Raw genomic sequence first — 19,411 nt, 5'->3', positions numbered from 1 at the left:
AGAAAACTCCACAGCAGGTGGTTAAAACTGCCCAGACCATCACTGATATCCATACTGTCTGGCAAGAGATATAAAAGTATCCACTGCACTACCACCAGATTAAAAAGCAACTTCTTCCTTCAGGCTGTGAGACTGCTTAAATTAATCCTCAGCACTCAAGAGGATACCATACTGAAATCCCATTATACAACTTTGTTGTAAATGATGAATATATCACCTTGTATCCTTGAAAATATTAGACTGATTGGTCCAGTAGTATGCAAGATTAACTGCAGACACGGACAGACAGACAGAGATAATAAGCGTGAAGTGTGAGCATAAGTAACATCTCACTGAACTGCTGACATTTTAAAAAAATGATGATAATCATAAGAATGTACCCGCAGAAAAGAAAAATCTATATTTACTCAAACCACCAGGCAATCCAACAGCACATATTACTCACAGACAGGTTCATCTAAACTGATTTGTGTATGCTATGAATCACATATTTGGGCATTGCTGGGAACATGACCTGAATAATAAAAGCATATGTCTTTCTAATGTGCATATGTTTAGTAATATAAAACGCCTATGGGATCCTATCATATACTGTACTTGGCCAGTACGCTTCTGTACGCAGACAAGTCAAAAACTCATCTCTTGAACAGCTCAGGATGGGAAATGTCTCACAGAAAATCCACTTATTTCTAGATCTAGTCTGTTTCCATTTCAGATCTGTTAAAGCCAGGCAAATCATATTCCCATGAATGGTTTGTCGAAAGGTGCATTACAGAGCAGAAATGACTCATGAATTATAGAAAAGTGAAATGAGAAAGGAGAGAAAAGAACATTCATTCTTGAGAGAGATAACTTTTACACTGTTTATCAGTATTCCTATTTACTTGTTTGCACCCATTCTCATTTCAGATGTTATTACAAATGAGTAGTAGTAGGCAGTGTCGCTTGCAACCATTACATTTTATAATGTGTAAAACAGAAGTGCACGGAAAGAGTGACAAAAACAGTTAAAAGCAAATAGGCTCATTTTGATAAAGTGCTGTAATTTTCAGAGATATTCCAGGAGTCACTTTGTGATTTTCCAAGCTGCCTCATCGATTTCTACTTCAGGCGGCGGTTACATATGCTGGAATGTTTTTCAGTAACCTGCACAGAAGACAAATTAACTTGCTGCCTTCAATCCACAGGTGGTCATAAAATAACTTGACAGTGTGGTGGGAAAGTGTGCGCAGGAGAGCATAAAATGACCCAGACCTTGTGTAACTAACTGAACAGCATTCTGGTCCATGAAGACTCATTATTTTTTCCCTCTATGACTGTCGGCTTGCTCTTTTAGTAACAGAACAACATGGCATTTTAGATGGCTGAGTGACTTCTGTAATTAAATTTGTGTCCCTCAGAAAAATGGCCTCTGGCACTGATATTATATATGATATTATTAGATTTAAGTAGGATTCTATTTCTGTAGCTTTAACTACTTTATGTACATGTAGTTTTAGTCGAGTGGTTTCCATCGTGGGGTCAGCCTCTATGCAAAGGGTCACAACCAGGCCTGGAATTTCATCATTTTATGTGCAAGGCCAGTTGGTGTTTGGGGTTGTCAGTTTTTTAAGGGCACAAAGGCTAAAAGCCAGGGCAGAAAGGCCATTAAATAAAACAATGATTTAAGTCCATGGAAATGATGTAACATTAACTACTAATTAACTTCAGGGTTGAGGATGATTTCATTTTTATTCAATTTTGTCTTAATTTGTCAACACTAAGTACAGTCGGCGTATATAATGACATCGTAATAAATAGTGTGCGATATATAATGAGATTCTGAAAATAGTCATTGAATAATAATGGGAAGGCTAGTCATTATTTTGAGGTAATAAGTCATTATTTTGAGATACAAACTCATTATGCCATAGAGGTCATCATGCAATTGCATGTGTGCGTGCATGAGTGATCATGGGACATGCAGCTTGTCTGCAGCTGATTTTGGATACTACCAGACAGATAAGTCTAGTTTTTTTTTCATGCACTTTCATGACCTTATGCTGAAGGACCTTTGTGATTCAGAATTTTTGAAACACCTTTTTAATGCCTCCACAACTGTGGCAGCTGTGGCCAGAGGCGTTGTGTTTTCAGGTCATTCCATTCTTGTCAATGCAATACCTCAAGACCAAACTGAGGGAATTTCTTCACACTTGGTACAAATGTTTATTTTGACTGAGGGATGAGCTGATTAGATTGTGGTGGTCGAAGGTCACAGTCACAGTGACCTCACCAAACATATTTTGGGCCATAACTCAAAATTTCATACGCTAATTGTGATTAATTACAGTATTTAACAGGATAAAATGATGAGGAGATGAGATTTTATACCCAAAATTTCAAAAGTGAACTTGACTGTGAGATCATGATGTTCAGTTCTCTATCAGTCCTCTGTACTCCTCTGTAAAAAAAAAAAAAAAGTCCCTAAGTGAAGACAGCATGTTTCTCACTGGAAATTATTCACTAGGATCACACATGTATGATAACTTCCATTTTGACAGAAAATAAATTGGTACTTATACCTCTCACTTACACCTTTAATAAAAATTCCTTCGGTGTTACAGGTCAATATATTGGTAATTTCACATCAAATCCCTTCAAAGTTTTCTCTATAGTCATTAATATGAGCCTGGACAGACATGGATGTGAATTATAACTTCACTAGTTGGTGGAGACAAACAACTGTGAGGCAGTAATTTATTTTTTGGCTGCTCTGTTTTATACAGCTATTGACAGCAGACTCCCTAGTACTCAAGTCCAAATTGTGAATTGAAGCCAAAGATGGTATATGAAATACGTCGGATCCCTACATAATAATTGAATTATGGTTGAAGGAAGTTGCTTACAGCGGCTCCCTCCTCTCCAGACTCAAAGCTCAGGCAGCTTGCCTGCAGGCTGCAGGAACAGTGAAGTGCAAGATGAGCGTAATATTATATTTTGACAAGTGACGACGAGTCATCCACTGTAAGTTGATCAGCTATTTATAACTGTCATTTCTGTTGTACTGAACCAATGTAATAAGTTGTCACTTCCATTCATGCCCTGGGGAGGCCCGCTTCCCACCTCTGCCGCAGAGGAATGGTTCCCAACCTGATTGGCTGTTTTGTTCAAATATTTTCTCAATGCAACACGGATGCAAATAGACCAAGTACTGGTAAATGGATAAAAGACCTGTGAGCATGTAAATTCTAGGAAAAGATTATTCTGTTAAGGTAAAAAATGAGGTGCTTTGATTATGTACACAGATCTGATCAGCAGAGTGGATTTAGAGATGATTTTTTTCTTAGTGTACATATATATATATATATATATATATATATATATATATACATATATATATTTTTTTTTTTTTATCTTATTTTATCTCTTCTATTTATCTGTTGTCTACATTAATACAGTTATGTATTAGTTATGTGTCTTTGAAATGAAGAAAGTAAAAAAGAAAGAACATCTAATGTTATCTAGTCAGTCAAAAGCGAAAAAGAAAGATCAAAGAATTCATTGAAAAAATAGCAGCTATAATTTTTTTGTGCCCTCAGATTGAACTTGCTTATAAATTAAAAGTTCCCAGTGAAGCATGATTTAGTTGTTTTTGAAAAATATTTGCTCAAAAGAACAAATAGCTCAAGAGTACAAAATATCTTTTTTTAAAAATGAAACCATATATTTTTTAAAATGTCTTCAGTTGTAATGAATGGCCTTGGGACTGAGTGCCACAGACATACAAGTTAGAAAGTATTAATACAGACAGAATAACACAATGTTGGTTTGGAACTTTTGGTTTTGGGGTAAAAACATAGAGCACTCAAATAAAAGGAAAATAATGAAGGGAATGTAGAAAAACTTTAAGTGCACTTCGGCAGATATCTGTTTGCCTTGAATGCTGTTGGATTGTGGATCATCCAGGTAATGCTGGTAAGAAGGACACAGCGGCTAAAGTGACTTGTGGCCATCCATCATTCTGTCCGCAGATTGTCGTCAGCTCTCTGTTTCGTTCCCAGCGGCTCGCCTTACCTTTCCGTAGGCCTTTTTATATGCCGCCTTAATTTGCTGGCGCTGATCGTTGCTGCGGGCAGTCAGAAGCATGAGGATGGCATCTTCATCCGTCCCTGCACCAGAAGTAAAATAAGCATTAAAGTGAGCTTCACATAAATGCATGCCAGCACTTCACTGCTTGTATTTTCAAAGTTTTATTGTTTTTATATCTCATCCTTGGTATTTTATGCATGGTTTTCAATCATCCGTTGTTTTGTTTGAAGTTTCATTTCTCTTTTATTCCCTGTGCCGGCCTGTTTATTCAATCATTACTGTTTATTTTACTGTCGCATTTAAGGCACAATGTAACGCTGGTTTTGATAAGTGCTATAAATTAACTTAATTATTATTACTGTTATTATGTGGGATGCAGATAAAGACTAAAACCAGCTTACATTTTCATAAACAACGCTTTATTCTGTTTGCATCCATCATCTGCTCCCCTCAGCAAAACCTGACTGAGAAGAATTGGCAGGTTTGAATGTACTCTCAGATTAAGAGTTAACCTCTTAAAGCAGGAGATCAGCAGTCGAAGGGATTTGATTGAACGATCAATAGCTCCTGGAAGACACCAGCACCTCAGGGAAAACATCTCAGATAGATAAACAGGCTGAAGAGCAGCACAGGATATTTCCTCCGAGGGATCAAAATGTTAAATTAGTTGGAGGTAATTATGGCACAAAGCCTGACTTATCTGTAACTGACAGCTCTGAATATGGACATGTGTCTTCTAGGATCATCATTGTTCTCCTTCCTTTTAGTTTTCTCAAGTTCCATATTAAATTACCAGGTGGAAAATCCTAATTACTCTTATTGTGAAACTGCGAGGAAACAGGAGTAGGTGATCAAAGGGCAAAAGGTGCCAGTGGTCAATGAGGTTATATTTAGCAGGGGAATTATTAATTGTTACATCATGTGCACTAGTTGTACCCTTTAATTTAATGATTGTCATCAGGTCCATTGATTTACATTAATGACTGTAAAGGGATGTTTCTTTCTACAATGAAAGAGGAGAATGGGGTCGGAGGTCAACATATTAAAAAGTAATTCAAAGTAAGGCAAACAGCATTTAACCAAAGACATAAATCATGTGAGATTAGATGCTTGCGACATTTCTCTTTGTTTTGTAATTTTGTGCTCTCAGTAAAGCATGTAACATTAAAAGTGAGATGCTGACAAATGTAAGGACTTCAACAAAAGGGAGTTGGGGTTTTTCCCTCCATCTGAGAAATACAGGAAAAGTGCCCTTTCAGTTGCCCTTGTGGCAGATAAAACATGAAAATGTGACATCAAGTGCATCTCCAGTGGTCAAAAGACAATAACATGCCCTCCAGTGGACAAAAGGTGAAAAACTGCCATCTACAACAAGGTCGTCGAACGAGATTTTGACACAGTTCCCTCTTTGACTGACTGATTGGACTGGCTGAAGAGATAAAAGAAATTATTATCATTTAAATGGTGGAGTGCTGATTGAGCAGCGTCACAGCCTGAGGGAAGAAGCTGCTCTTCAGTCTGGTGGTACGGCAGCGGATACTTCTGTATCTCCTGCCAGACCGCAGCAGGGTGAACAGGCTGTGGCTGAGGTGGGTGTCATCTTTTAGTATCCTTTGTGCTCTGACAGACATTTTCACTCAGAATATATCATTTTCCTTTGTTCACTATCTCCTTTATAAATTGCCTGTATCATCACTTTATTACCAAACCTATACAAAAATGTACTATTTAGCATCTCAGCCTCTGCTTCTGCCGTCATACTACAGAGCCCACTGTTTCTATGTTTGGTGGTGCTCATTACTGTGCCTTTGCAGAAATGACTTAGTACTATGACGTGCTTGTGCAGTTTGTGCTATAAAGTTTAAGTTTAAAACTTGGTGATACTGAGTGTTATTTCCTAATTAGTATAAACAAACTGGGAAAGAACAAAATATTTTTCATGCAACAGCGGTTTGCTCTAATTGTTAAGAAAAGTGAATGGAAAAACTTTCTGACAGCTGTGTCATTACTGTGTTTTAGTGTTTATTTTTAGATAAAAGCAAAAGAAACATGAAACTGCATCGCAAAAATATTGTTTATTATTATTATTTTATCCAAAACACCTGAATGCATAAACAAGACACAGCTGTCACTGCGAGTACGTGCAAATAAACCTACTGTTGCGTAAATCTGAGTGATGAAGTGAGTCTATTGTTGAGGATGTTGGGGAGCGACTGTATTGTCTAATATCTCCCCAACCTCATGAAGTGTTTTGAGAAACTCCAGCACATAAAGAACAACATCCCAGCCAGCCTGGACCCTCAATAGTTTGCAGAAGTGGGATGTAACTAAGTACAATTTATTGTACTTAAGTAGATTTTTCAATTGTCTGTATTTTACTTATTTATTTTTCAGATGTTTTATTTTGACTCCCTATATTTTAGCAGGAATATCTGTACTTTGCACTCCTTACTTTTGCAAAATAGGCTTGTTACTTTTGTTTTAAGGTGTTTAAAGGGAATTATTGATTATTTTTATTTTGCATCATGTGCCACCCTCCCAAGGACAAAACTTTGAAAAGACAGTGTCTTGTGTATCGAGCACAGACACAATCAGACAGAAACTATGTAGAAAACATGACAAGAAGAAAATGACAAAGGAAGAAAAACATCATAAAAGATGGAACAAGATGAAAAAAGACGCAAAGACATGTGACAAAAACTACGTAGTAAGACGTAAAGAGCCAAAGGCAATGTGAAAAAGATGTAACAAGACAAAAAAAGACATAACATCATAAAAAGGTGAAAAAGACATAAAAAACATAAGAAGACAAAAAAAACCTGTAAGACGTAACAAGACGAAAAAGATGCAACAAGACAAAAGCAATGTAGCAAGATGCAAAAGATGAAACAAGATTAAAAAAAAGATACAAAAGATGTAACAAAACGAAAAGTGTAACAGGTGTAAATGACATAACAAGATGAAAACAATGTAATAAGATGAAAGCAATGTAACGAAACAAAAACAACTTACATAACGTAAGACAAAGAAAAAATAATGAAAAACAAGAAACAGACAGAGAGGGAGACTCAACAATGGTGAGAGTGAGGTTTAGTGAGCTTTTCATGGAAGCCACCTTAAGAAATGTCCTTCAGAGGGAGACTTTTTACTTTTATACTTTGAATTTATGTCAGAGCCTGTACTTTTTCACTTTTACTTGAGTAAAGAAGTTGAATCAGTATTTCTACTTTTACCAGAATGTTTTTTTTTACACAAGTAGCTGTACTTTTACTCGAGTAACAGATATGTGTACTATTACCACCTCTGCCAGTTTGCATTCAGGACCAACAGATTCTGTCCTCCACTCAGTCTTCACTCACTTTGAGAAGAACAACACATCAGAATGATGTACTATTCAACACAATCACAAACAATGGAGCAAACACTGTGGGCCTGAGTGCCATGCTCAGCAACTGGATATTAGATTTCCACCCAAACAGACCCTAGACACTCTGGATTGGCGGTCTCACCTCCTCCACTTAAATGCTTCACACCAGAGCCCCCAGGGCTGTGTGCTTAACCCCGTCCTGTTCACGCTATACAACCATGACCATTCACACAACAATGAGACTTTATATCAGGAGAGAATCAACAGTCAGTGCAACAGAGTGGTGCACAGAAAACAACCTGCAATGGGAGCAAAACCAAGGAACTGATTGTTGATTTTCAGAGAAAGGAGGCCAACACACACATCAGTGGAGCTGAGGTGGAGCAGGTGAATTGTTTTAGGCTCCTGAGAATCAAGATCACAGAGAGCCTGCCATGGACACATCTGTAACCTGGCTCAGAAATGGCTATATCTCTTGAGGAAATATGCTATGCTCTTGGCAACTTTTACAGAGGAGCAACTGAAAGCATCCTGACTAGAAACATCACAAATTGTCATGGGATGTGCACAGCCCGGGATGGAAAAACTCTACAGCGGCTCATTAAAACCGCTCAGAACGTTATTGCTACCCATCTACCGAGAATCAGTGATATCAGGGAGAGTGCCTGTGCAGAGCCCAAAGGATATTAAAAGACAACACCCCCCTCAGCAACAGCCTGTTCCTCCTGCAGCCAGCAGACAGGTGATACAGAAGTATCCACTGCTGTACCACCAGACTGAGGAGCAGCTTCTTCCCTCAGGCGGTGAGAGTGCCAATTCATCCCCAGCACTCCTCCATATAAAATCGTTTGTTCTATATTTTTTATTTATCTCTTCAGTCAATCTCAATCAATTAATCAAAGAGGGAACTAGAAGAATCTCGTTATACAACCTTGTTGTAAGGGATAAATAAATCTCCTTGCATCTTTGTATATTATATAAGATGGTTCAGTGACCAGTAATAAACAAATAAACAGTGTGAGTGTAAAAAGTGAACAGCAGTGGAGTCATTCCTGTAAAGAAAACTGACCGATTCCTTTCATGGCTCTATGGAGGATTTCAGCATCATGTTTGGCGTTGAAGTTGACGAAAGGTCTAACGCTGCCTCTGTACGCCTGTGGGAGGAGAGCAACATAAACATTTAACACATTTAATAAAGGACATCATTTTATTACTTTATGTTTCTATAGATTTTCAAAAACTTATATGTCCATGTGTTTTTTTACTTGATTTTGTTTCTTCATATATCTTTTTGTATTGTATTTCAGTTACGATATGATGTGTAATTATAATCAGTCAATACCTCCAATTATAGCTACATAAAAACAATCAAAAACCTGCAATGAAATGCAGTTTTAATTGTTATATCATATCAGCTCATTCTTTTCAATCTATGTGCAAATAAGGTGATATGCCAATGCTTAACATTAAAAATATGTGAGGTTACATCATGTAAAGTGTGAAAAGTCTGCCTATGGAAGAGGAAAACAAACACAGGACTTTTACCCTGGAGGCTGGGGTTTGTGTCTTGTGTGTAAAAAAAATCAACGTTATTTAAAATTTTAAGTTACATGATGTTACATGCATCAATACATTTCACACAATGTACTTATTTTAACCCAAATCATGATCTTTTCCTAAATCTAACTGAGTGGTGTTGTTGTCTAAACCTAACCAAACTTCACAATATTACCCACATGTTTATCTTGTTCCCATGACAATGAAGGCCATCTGACTATTGATGACAGAATTGAAGATGAGCACTACACAATTTAAAAGTGCAAAGTTGTGCATAAAAATTTAAAGGTGCTGAATATTACTGCAAATGAATGTTGTAACTGCATTATAAAAACATATTTGCCACAGGTGATCAAAGGGTTTAAAAACGTTGCCTATCCTAAGTCTGGGGCAAGTACTGTAAATATGACTTAAAATGCTGCTGCTGGCTACTGAGGCTTCTTCTTTGTGTTATTCTTTTCTTTTCTTTTCTTTTTTTTTAAGTGTTGTGTCTCACTGGTTCTCCAGGGAAAATGTAATTTGAAGAAAAAGCAATAAAACATCTGCCTCAGCTGCAGCATCGTGTTAAACTCTGCGCAGGTGGGAGAAGCAATACAATATAATTATCTCTCCCTCCTCTCAGTAAAGGTTTCTGATTATTATTTCTTTTGTTGGTCATTTGTTTTCACACGGAGAAGCTATTCTGTGTTTGACGTGCTCAAAAAACAACAACCTGAGGTTTGCCTTGAAATGTCACTCTTTAATACATCACTGTCACAACCTCAATCCTGTCTGCACGCAGCATAGAGATTTAATTTGACACCTCTCTTTTGTATTTTAGAAAATACACCTTTTTTCTACAGTAATATCAGTCATGAGCTGTTTTTAGACTGACACTTACCCCTAGGATGTAAATTAACATTTATTGTTCATTTAAGTTTTAGTCTTTTGTTACAACAACTTTATCCTCCACCAAAATGTGAATGTTAGCTAGCAAATGCTAGCTAGTCAAAGTCTTTTTAGTCATGCTAACTTTGTGGTAATCTGACACATCAGATGATTTGTTACATAGAACCATCTGGGAAGCCGTCCGTAGAAACTGTTTGGAAAAGGGTAAACACTTTCAAGAAAACTCTTGGCAGGTGATTGGATGAACCATCTGTCATGTCTAACATGGGCAAAACCAATCAGATCACACTGAACAGAAGCCAAAGCTGGAAGAGCAAAAACATCTTTTCCACTGATAAAAGTCTTCAGTGCCATTCTTTGTCCTTCTGTCAATGAAGAAATACTCCGTAATTCTGATATAACTGGTGCTATCACAGTATCTATGCTAAACTCTTCAGGAGCTGCCATTGTTGTTGTTGTTGGGACACCTAAAACCACGTCCATAGTTGCCAGTAGTCCCTCCGAGTACACTGACTGGCTTGCACCACTTCTGGTGCAGACACAAACACAAACTTAAAGCATGGCAACATGGAGTCTTGTGTGACCTTGTGATCTTGTAATCTCTTGATCTTGCAAATCAGTTGCCTTGCAAGGTAAACTTTGTAGCTCTAACAATCTTAACGTCGGTCAGTCAGTCCAAGCTGAAATATCTTCACAGCTATCGGATGATTTGTCATGAAATGTCAGCCCCTTCTCATCCCAGGCCTTCCAATACTGACGCTGCTTTGTCAAAGTCCTTAGCATTTCATACTGATGCACAAGGTACCCTTTAGTCTTTTTAACATGTGAATTGTGAAACAGTCACAGTTTGGATAGGCTGAGGCAACAAAACTTAGTAAGGTTTAGGAAAAGATCATATTCTGTTCTGTCACGTACCTGTAAGCGAGGTAAGTCATGTGACAAATGTAAGGTTACATAACTTAAACTTGACTTCTGGTTTGGTTTTTTGCATTGTGTCAACTTTTGGTTTCACACAGGACATGATCCCTGGCCTCCTGTGTGAAAATCCTGTGTTTGTTTGATCGATCCATAAACCCCACATCCTCCGTAGGCGGACTCTGACACTCTGTATACTATGCCACGTGCTGTGAATGGGTTTACGTTGAAGTTATTTGAAAGCCTGGTGCATACAGAGTACCTTGTACGAGACACAGAGAGGCGGTGTCAAAACAACAGTATTTCACAAACTGTGAATGAGAACGGGCTGGAAATGTTCTACAGACATTTTAAGCTCCCCAGAGGATGAATCTCAATGACTTGGTTGATCCACTGACTTTTCATCTAGCGCCCTCCGCAGGTCAAAGGTATATTTCACTTTGTCAGTGAAATATCTCCACTAGACTGATTAGCTTTTCATCTGCTGCCACCATAAGGTTACCATTTTTGATTCAGGTTCAAATGTCTCAACGGCTACTGGATGAATGGCCATGAAATTTGGAAGATATTCAAGCTCCCCAGAGGACTGTGGTTATCCTCTCATGTTTCATGTAGCTCCATCATCAGGAGAAGATTTCACTCTGTCCAACTTTGATTTAAAACCAAATGCCTGCAAAACTAATGGTATTCCCATCAGCCTCAGTGGCACTTTGTGTTAATTAACAGATTAACTTGGACATGATTCAGACTCAAGTCCCACTTTTGCAGTTTAACTTGGACTTCAACACCAGTGACTCGGGACTTCACTCAGTCTTGAACCTTTTGACTTGAAAATATTTGATACCATCCCCATGTCCAAAGATTAAAAATTATGTTATTTAAAAAGTGTGAGTCCACAATTTTCCCTTCATTTCCTCAACAATTAATTCCTCAGATCCACTTTGTTTGAACCAATCCAACATCACCCAGTCAAGTGTCAGGAAAGACCAATGAAGAACTGATGTATTTTACTGAGCTCCAGTTGGAAAAAAAATGATACCAACGATAATTTCATTCATGTACAATAACTACATGGTGGTCAACAAAAACCTAATAGCAGTATGACAAACATACAGGCAAAAAAATACAGACAGAGGTTTAACATCTGCCAATTTGTTCGACATTTTCTGGAGCTGAATGACACGGTAAAAAAGCCATAATGCAATCATTTTGAGTGAAATTGCATTATGCAGTACAAATAGTGGGAATAATAAATGTAATAAAAAGGTTTTGCATTACAATTTTTATTTTTACTGAAAGAAAACTGTGATGATATGGGGTCTGTACCAAATACACATGTTTTCATTCATCTGGAGAACAACATTTTTAGGTCGGGACATCTCTGCAGCACTACTGTACTTCATTATAATGCTGTTTTCTCACACATTTTTCCTTTTTCAAAAATTGCAATTTGGTTCAGGTCCTGCAATTTGGATGTTGCACTTTTCCATACTGTGATTTCGAAAAATGCAGCTTCTGAGATCTTGATATTGCACTTGGCCATATTGTAGTTTTGATAATATCTCAATTAATTGTGCAGCCCTAGATAAAACAGTCAAATTCTTTTCTTTCTACATTGTGCTGCAATAAGTCCTCTTTTCCTGATTCTCATGCAGCAGTTCCTTGAACACACACTAATCAGAGATTGTCAAGTATTGAACAGGATGGATGTTTTTTGCTACAGTCAAAGACTGTAAAAGAATAAGTTTTATTATTTTTTTTCAAAAGGTGCAGAGTGCATAATTTTCAGCAGCAGTGTCATCAGAGAGCATTGTCTCCCACCTGTCCTCTGAAGAAATTGTAAGCCGGTAGGGACACAATAGACTCCTGCAGTTTCCATGCACATGGTAATACAATATGGCACAAATGAGACCACCGCCTTCAACTGAAACAGAGTTCTTGCCATCACTTTAAATCAACTCATCCTCATCAGACAGTCTGAGTTCTTTCAACAAGCTGGAGAGGATAAAATCAAATCAAGGATATCAAATGAAGCTGCTCCTTTTCCTTTCGTGCTAATTTGAGTATACTGCAAGAGTTGCGCTAATGTTTTACTAATGAGTGCATCTTCACAGAAAGTCCTCTCAGTGAATTAGGGATCATCTAGAAGTCAGGGTAGTCTTCACAAAAGGTATCTAAGGTTACATGCAAATCAGCGGCCGGTGCTGACAGTTATTTATGATGTGTATTGTTAAGGACTGATCATGCAGCACAGGTCCTAGTGTGGCTCAAAAAGGCACTGACCTTTTAAGAGTCAAGATACACTTCATCACACAAACATGTAGGTTATTTCTGGTTCTGTGGCTAAACAGTGCTCGTCTTAAAGGGATAGTTCAGATTATTTGATGTGGGGTTGTATGAGGTCGGTCAACATGACCCAGTTTGGAGAAGCAGAGAGGAGTACTGGCAGTGTACTGCTGTGGACAGGGTCAGCAAAAAGGGTAATTTAGCCACTTTCTGAAATCAGTATCAATTTACAAGATATTTTGAGTATTTTGGCCACTTTGCAGAAATCTGATGTTATATAAGCCAAATATTGCTCTCTCCAAACCAACCAAACTCCATGGGCGAAATCATTAATTTTACCCTGCAGATCTGGTCTACTGCTGCTTTGATCTGTAACTTTGTTTGTATTATTGTTTGACTTTGGAGTTTTAAAAGGTTAGTTTGGTTTCACAGAAGTCACACAATAACACAAACAAACTAACAGATTGAGGCAGCAGTAGATCAGCATCTTCTGTCTTCTGCAGTGTAAAATGACTGATTTCGCGCACGGAGTTTGGTTGGTTTGACTTGCATGACGGAGTTTTCCCATTGGAAAAGGTTGTCTGACTGCAAGATAAATTCTAAATATAGCGCACACTTAAACTGATATTGATTTTTTCGGGTAGAGCTTCTGTTAAGTGTCTAAAATACCCTTTGTTGCTGGCCCTGTCCACAGCAGTGCATCGCTTAGCTTCTGTGCCAGTGCTCTTCTCTGTTTCTCCAAACTTGAGGCATGCTAATTTAAACTGTCCCTTTAATTCCAGCTGTTTTGTGCAAAACAATGTTGTTTCTCTTGGCTGGTCTCACGGCATTTTGAGGACCTTTCATTAATAAAAAATAAAAGAAAGCAAGCCAACACTTACCATCCTTTTTGCAGGTGGAAAACAACTGTTGTAAACTGAAAGACAAAGAAACAGATTACAAAATCATTAGTACAACATTCTCAAGGTTTGACTGTAGATCACCTCTATTTGTCATTTCAACTATATGCAGCTGGTACAAATGAATCAACACTCCACCAGGACCAAGGTGCTTCATAAGAGGCTACACATTAGCCAACTATGATACCACAAACTTTACCAGATTACATAAACATTCATAGACCATGCAGGACTACATGAAATGCATTTAGTGTGTAGCCATTGAGCCTGGGATATATAAAAAAGTTTGTGCAAAAAGTACTAGAAAGTACAAAATTACAAAGAAAAGTAGTAGCTGCTGCAAGCGTAAACTCACACTTCTGTACAAATGCTGCCAAAACTGCAAAGCAATATAATAATTATAATAGTTAAACTATTGAATATTTAAACACATGCCGATGTAAATGTGGATTAAAGGGTTGTAGATATAGTTAAATTAGTCTAACTGTCCAAAAGTTTGGATTTAATTACTCAGCAAATGAATAAGCATCTATACAAGTGGAATAAATAATTATAAGACTGTGTTCTTACCAACAGGTGTGTTTCTTCTTTCTCCTCACAGGTGATCCGTGGCTCAGGTACAGGCTCTTTATTTTCTGTCCGGGCTGCAGCGTCACAGGGGAAAGCTGACAAGGTGCACTTCCTCATCCGCACGAGGCGTTGTCTTTCACTCAGTTGTCAGTCACGGAGATCATGACCTCATCGAGCATTCAGCTGCTTTGTGTGACCTTCACAGAAACGACAAAGGGGCTAAACATGTCGAGAATGGCTGCTGTTATAGATATTGGAGGCTATTTTAAAGAAGTTATTATCCTTTCCTGCAGTGTTTTTCATATATCAAATTACTATTAATTAAGAAAAAATGTTTCCACAATCATCTCTTTAAGTTTTAGTTTAGATTTAGTTTCTTTGCAAATGATAGTTCTGAACAAAAGTACATAAAACATCAGCTGTTCAGATGAAAAATAATAGTTTAAGACCACACACACCTAGATTAGATTTGTTAGGCTGCATACTCTTTTCAAATAAATACTAACTTTCTGAAATAATCTATTTATACATAGGGAATAAGGATGCAACAATATATTGAATATCACAATATTGCACTAAAAGAAATGTCTCATACTGGACTGTAAAGATATCTACTGTGATATTACATGGATATTGTAATATAAATAAAATATAAATGTGCTACTGACCACAATTGTTCAGTCATGACTTGCTACTAAGGCAGCTGAAGCACTTTAAGAGTAAATAACTTAAAAATAAGTAAAAAAAGAAAAGAAAAAAAAATAAATGTAAATAAATTTTGTACAAACAAAAAAATGCACACATCAAATTTATTCTTTAATAAAGAACAATTTTCAAATCATCAATTTTCTTTGTTTTTAGTGCCGCAATAAATATCGCATCATTGTGGTACTAGTGTTCCTTGAGTTTTTGGTATTGTTACATCCCTACTAAGGAATTTAGATATTTTATTTAAGCACAGCTAACAATTCCACAATATAAAATATTTTATTATAGTAAAAGTACTTAATGCAGAACTCTGTGAGTTATACTACGGAATTTTTTTTTTAAAATGTAGTGGATTAAAGTACAATATTCATCTTTAAATTGTAGAGTAAAGTGGTATGAAATGTAACCACTGAGCCTCAATGACATCCTATTGGAATATTATTTTAGTGTCATGAATCAATCTGAGGTTGTCATTTGTTTTAAATAATAAATCATTTCGTAATTAGTCTTAATTTAACATGCAATTTTTTAATTAGGTGCATTTGCCCTCCGTACCGTTCACTTGATGTTTCATGCTCCACATTTCTGAAAACAACATGTTCACAAGCGTGCTTAATCTAAGGTACATGTTTGTTATGGCAAACAGGAGACAAACAGGAGATGCCTGATGCCTGATAGGAGTGAAGGGATCAACAGAGCGAAACGCCGAGGTGCAGCTCACATATCATCGTCGCTGTCCTCGTGCTTTAATTAAAGTGAGCGCTGGTGAGGAGATGAGAGTGTGAAAACCATCTCTCAGGTTATATCCAGTTACGGATGCCTGCCGTTTCATCTCACAGCCTCCCAGACCGGTGAGGAGCCAAATTTCCTTCAATCACAAATAAACACGCGCACAAGCAGCTAATAACAAAACTTATCAGATTAAATGGTGGTTATTTTTCCCCATAATTGAGTGGTATTCTTGTCCACAACTGTCAGGCCTAATCATGCTGAGTGAATCATGTACTGTTTTGGATATTAAATGTCACTATCATTTGAATATTCAGTGTGGCAAATCGTTCCAAAAACAGGCAGAGATTTCATTTAAAGTTGCCAATGCAAACAGCTCAGATGTTTGTTTTAAACATTTTCCACATAATGAAATCATTTGTAAAAAGAATTACAGGGTGAGACATTAAACGTAAAGGCCCTGAAAAACTATTTTCTCAGATTCTTCCTATTAATGATGGGATCCTACATGATCCTGCAAGATTTCTGCCAAAATTTGAACCGTGTTAATTATTTCACATTGTATTTCTGCTTTGTCCTGCTTTTGTTACTGATTTGATTTGGGCAAGCCTCAGTTTAATAAAGGACATTTAAGCAGCACAAGAGGGTTTACTGTACCGTCAGCACGACAGCGATGCGGCCTGTGAGCATCATTGAAGATTATACAAAGGATAGCACCAAAATAAAAGCTTTAATCAAAATGTATTCAAAATGTGGAGCGACTCATTCTCAACATATAAAACTTTTTGCTAGTATTGTCTCCGTTTCCTTTCAAACACATGGGGCCTAGGCGTCAGTAGAACACCTACGTAACGAAGCCTAGTTAGCTTTTCCAGCAAGTAGTCTGACCCTTAGTAACAGCCTAGCAACAGAGATGATTTCTAGTTCCTGTTGAGTCAGCAGCCAACTTAATGCTTTCTAAAAGATCATGGGGATTTCCCAAACTGAATAAATACCACACAAACTGCTTTGCCAGCTCAGTCTTGCTGTAACTAAGATATCTATTGAAAGAAAATACTTTTTCATGGGCAGATTTGTCTTCTAGTTATTTGGACAGAATTTGGAGCAATTCTTTGGCCATAAACTGATTGGCTCTCGGGAGGCACAATGATTAATGATTACACACAGAAAATCAAGTTGCTTGTCTTGTAAAGCGCTGAAATTCCGCCTTGGCAAAATATCTAATTAAAATGTCATACACAGCCATAGTATTTTTGGAGATGGCATCTTAGCTGTTGCCTTGTGAACAGTGCTATTTTCATTTTAATTAAATTAACCCGTGAGGCTTATGGTGAGGCTGAGGAGGATCTTGTGATATGATCCAAAGCTACTGAATGGACCTCGAGGGGACATTGTGTTGTCGAACGCAATTTCCAGGGTCAAGAATGAACTTTGAACCACAAAATAAAATTTATTTGATATGAAAAAAGCAACAGCTGCTGAGTCTTCTAAGTCAAATCGATGAGTCTGCAAACTGCTGACTGTTGTTTTCACTTCCTGCTATCATCCCTGAGTTGTCAGTTTCCAAACTGAATCACTGTGAGTTTTTCATTTATGAGCGCAGCACCATGGGACAGCCTGGTGTACAGCTGTGGACAGCTCAATTTGTCAGGTGCTGACTGACAGACAATAAGCTCTATCATCAATCTAAGAGCCTCCCCAGCCACCACTGATGGCCTCTGCTGTTTGCTATCTTCCTCTGAGCCCTGCACACACATGCAGATAGCTCCATTTTAGCAACCATTACCTGGCATCGTGGTTCCACTGTGAGCGTCCATAACAATCACAACATAGTATTTGTGGCAGGGTTTTTTTATTGTGAAAATACTTGGTAACTGTCCATGGTCTGATGTATAAAACCATGTAGCTTCAGTGGTTTCATTATGCTCATCGTGCAAAGTACATTTTGATTCATTCATTGCTTATCGCCGATATAATAACTTCAAAACATAGGTGACAACAAAATAAGGGAGCTATATTAGCAGCACCAACAATGGCTAATTGGAGTTGGTCAGGAAGGCAGTCAGGTAGTAGTTACAAATTAAAACTACAGCCGAAAAGCTGGATTAACCCACTAACATCTATTAATAGTTTGAATTGTGAACATTTTTATCTATTGTCTTGCATGAACTGCTTTATGGAGCTACAGCTAACAACGGATTAGCTTATTTTAGCACAAAAGGCTGCAAACAGGTTCTGCCCAAAGAGCTGCATATTATCACCTCTAAAGCTCAGAAAAAACATGTCTCTTGTTTAAACCACACAAACCAAAATGTGAAAATGGTAAACTAAGCCAGTCATCTCCTGGCTTTTGCTCATGGATGTATTAAGAACAGGATGTTGGATTCAAATATGGTGCCTATTCAGTCCAATAAGAATTAGTTCCGTGGCGCATACTCCAAAAAAGTTTCTAGCTCTGGCTTTACGCGGTATATGACTAACTGAATGCGCAGAAGTGTTTTGCCCATTAGTCCCACCCACCAGTTCCTGCTCAGCCCATGAACTTTAAATTCTGATGATGTCACAGATTTTTAAATCGCTTAACTCACTCAAGGAAAGTTTTACAAATATAAAAGCAAACCAAATATAAAACCACCATCAATCAAAAATTCATAATAGAAAGAGTCATAATTAACTGTGTTTGCAGTTTGAGGTGTACTGTCAACAGTCTCTTTTATAATGGAGGTACTATGGAGTGGCCAATGTTAAAAATGGAAAGCAAGGCAATTTTGGTTACAGTATATCCCTTAATCTAAAACTTCATAAAAATGGATTTTTCATTTAAAGTAGCAAAGTAAGCATTTGTAATATATCCATTATTTTCTAAGCAACATGAGATAGTTTACATAGTGACCAAATTATGAGTTCAAATTACATGTGAATTGGCTCCTGTTAGAACCATTTATAAAGGTTCCACTTGGAACCCTTTCAGAGAGTTCTACCTAGAACCCAACATAAAGGGTTATTCCAAGAACCATCTGGGAAAGGTTCCACCCAGAACCTCCTATGAGAGGTTCTACGGAGAACCCTTCCACCTTCTAAGGGTGCAAACAAACCTACCCAGTGGGTTTGATGAGTACAGCGAACCGTTTTATATTCCAAAGGATTTATATAGAACCCACCTTTTTATATTCCAAGAGTTTTATGTAGAACTCACTAAGAGATTGTCCCTATAATTTTTTATATTCCAAGTGTCTTATATAGAACATACTTCAGGCCATTTTAAGCACCCAACTTTAAACAGTTCCAAGCATTTCCACAAAAATAACCTAGTTTGTAAACTTGGTTCCCAGCTGGAACCAAAAAATAGCAGGTCTTCCTTGGGAGTCATATTCTACTGGTCGCTGTTCATTGCGCAGCACTCTCTGGTGATAGCTTCACTTTA

General features: G+C 37.5%; 1 protein-coding gene across 1 annotated transcript in view; it reads right to left on the bottom strand.

The window, feature by feature from the left end:
- anxa5a (annexin A5a) overlaps positions 1 to 14,667 on the bottom strand; it is a 37,734-nt gene extending 23,067 nt beyond the window's left edge. Inside the window, exons 1-3 of the mRNA XM_084718300.1 lie at positions 14,551 to 14,667; positions 8,505 to 8,589; positions 4,054 to 4,148 (exon numbers count right to left, since the gene is read on the bottom strand). Of these exons, the coding sequence (XP_084574426.1) occupies positions 4,054 to 4,148; positions 8,505 to 8,589; positions 14,551 to 14,667 (297 nt within the window). The remainder of the gene's footprint in view (positions 1 to 4,053; positions 4,149 to 8,504; positions 8,590 to 14,550) is intronic.
- Between the last annotated feature and the right edge of the window lie 4,744 nt (positions 14,668 to 19,411).

Source organism: Lutjanus erythropterus, chromosome 5, assembly GCF_056507025.1.
Source record: "Lutjanus erythropterus isolate fLutEry1 chromosome 5, fLutEry1.hap2, whole genome shotgun sequence".
NCBI classification, from domain to species: domain Eukaryota; kingdom Metazoa; phylum Chordata; class Actinopteri; order Lutjaniformes; family Lutjanidae; genus Lutjanus; species Lutjanus erythropterus.
This window is presented reverse-complemented; position numbering and strand designations above follow the sequence as displayed.